We start from the raw sequence: 2,222 nt of genomic DNA, 5'->3' as shown, positions 1-2,222 counted from the left end.
CTGCCCACAGCCCAGCACGGTCTGGCAGCCCTGGAACCCCCCCCGCCCAAACGCTTGCATTTCACTAACCACCTTTTTCTCACCCACAGCCTATTTCCAGCGGAAAATAACAGAGTACCGTGAACAGAAGAAGCACCGAAGGGACTCCTGAAGTCCAACTGGGGAACACGGGGACGAGCAGGTCCCCACCAGCATCAGCCCCGCACTGGGCAGCCCCGCGGCGTTCCCCCGTCCGAGGGCAGATCACGCTGCGCTCCGCTGCATCTCTCCGCCGGTTCCTACCCATCCGTGACTCACGACATGTGTGGGCAGCACCGAATGCCGGTTTCTACCCTTTCTTTTTTTTTCCTTGGGGCATCATTGCACTGGAAAACTCTTTTTTTTTTTTTTTCTTTTTTTTTTTTGCACGGGGCTCGCAAGCAGGCTGGGATTTCTTTTCTGACCTTGCTAAGCAAGAGGGACAAACGGTGACTCATGGCGCTCGGCGCTGCACAGTCTCTGGCTCCATCAGGACCTCCCGCAGCGAGGGAGGGAAGGCAGGGAGCTGGCTGCCAGACAATAAAGCTTGTAGAGTTGAAAAAAAAAAAAAAAAAAAAAAGAGGGATGAGTAGGAAATAGAGTTATTTCTAATTAAAACAAACCTAGGTTTTGCAATTAAGTAACATCCTAGCGAATAAGTTTCCGAGGTTTCCATTATAAACAACCATTTCTCTTTTATTTTCTATCAAGATACGCTCGTTGTTAAATACCAGCCGGAACCGTTGTGGTGGATTTTAGCGGTTTCCTCTCTAGCAGCCGTCTGCTTCGCTGGTACCGCTTAGAGCCCAGTTTAGATCTTCAAAGAAACAAAAATCTTCTTTTTCAACAGGTTATTTATTTGTGTGGGAAGCAAACTGTGAAGGCCACAGGGCTGTGTGCTGTAGTAGGGGGAAACGGCTGATCAACAGCTTTGGGGAGGGAGGAAGCATTTGTTAAATGCAGTAGTAAAACATGTCGACATCCTCCTGGTTGCTGGTTTTGATGCCCGCTTCTTTTAAAACCGCGCAGTTCATCGAAGCGCCGTCCCCGAAACGTGGTGCAGGCAGCAGATTTAAAGCTAAATGAGGGATTTTCCCCCTTTCCTGATGCACTCGTCCAGGGAATGGATATCGCAGCAGGGAAAGCTGGTGCTGGCTGCAGACCTGCTGGTTCCTTCCCAGACAAACCAGGGCCGGATTCTTCTCCCAGCAAGGGCTGGGGTCGAAGGCACAGCTTCGTTCCCCTCGCTGGGGTGTTACCACCCGGCTGCCGTACCCCCCAGTACCCACTAGACGCATTCACGCACACAGATGTTATCAAAAATATCGTTTAATACAACTTCGGCAGTGGCAGTGAGTGCCACAGTGAGAGATTTTACGTAAACACTAAAAAATAAGCAGACTGAGGGCCAGACAGCGTTCGCTTTCAGAGCTGCCCAACGTCTTAACAAAAACAAGACCCGTGTAAAGAGCATTTATTTTAGAATTAGTGCAGTCATGCACAGACACAAGCGCCGGAGACACAGCTGGGCAGAGGGCACCAACCGAGCGGCACTGAACCTCTCTGGCCCTGAGGAAAGAAAATTGTTGCTTTTCTGTTCAGCCCCTAATGTGTGTTTGGAGGGTAGGACCAAGAGGAAAAGGGGATTTTTGGCTCTGCGGAGGTCTTCCCTGGCTCCACAAGTTCCCCCTCATGGCTAGAGAGAGTGTTACGGGTTACCTGTGGGAAATTAAAGGTTAGTGGTCTTTTCCTGTGTTCTGTTCGTTTAAAAAAGTTTCACCAGCAGAAAATAGTGTGTGTGTGGAAAATCAAGGGCAGCTATCAAGAATTGTCCCTTTCGAAAAGACCGCTTGCCCCCTCCTTCTCCTGCTTCTTCATTGCCCTTTTGAGAAGATGCTGACCATTTTGGTTGCGAAGCATAAAGATATTGAGAAAAACGAGAAAAATGGGAAGTGGTCCTTGCTTTGGCAGTAACTCTGTAGAAAAGCAGAATTAGAAATCGCGTACAGGACTGGATTGTGTGGTTGCCTAACTCCTGCCAGAGGAAAAATAGAAGGTTATTCCTTAGCTGCTGAAAAGAAAACAGAGATACAGAAAAACTGATCCTTAAATTCAAAAAGAAAAAGGTAGTTCAAATGTAGCCAGTGCTACAGATGTCAGCAAGGGTTAACTCCAGCGAGCTGGATGGGTTGGTGCCACCTCCT

General features: G+C 48.8%; 1 protein-coding gene across 1 annotated transcript in view; it reads left to right on the top strand.

Annotated features, from left to right (window-relative positions):
• Nucleotides 1–151, top strand: part of DENND2D (DENN/MADD domain containing 2D) — an 11,753-nt gene extending 11,602 nt beyond the window's left edge. The window contains exon 12 of the mRNA XM_009881334.1: nucleotides 90–151. Within this exon, the coding sequence (XP_009879636.1) occupies nucleotides 90–151 (62 nt within the window). The remainder of the gene's footprint in view (nucleotides 1–89) is intronic.
• Nucleotides 152–2,222: the final 2,071 nt, after the last annotated feature.

This window comes from Charadrius vociferus, unplaced genomic scaffold (assembly GCF_000708025.1).
Source record: "Charadrius vociferus isolate BGI_N301 unplaced genomic scaffold, ASM70802v2 scaffold333, whole genome shotgun sequence".
NCBI classification, from domain to species: domain Eukaryota; kingdom Metazoa; phylum Chordata; class Aves; order Charadriiformes; family Charadriidae; genus Charadrius; species Charadrius vociferus.
Note: the sequence above shows the minus strand (reverse complement) of the source record. Positions and strands in the feature narration are given on the sequence as shown.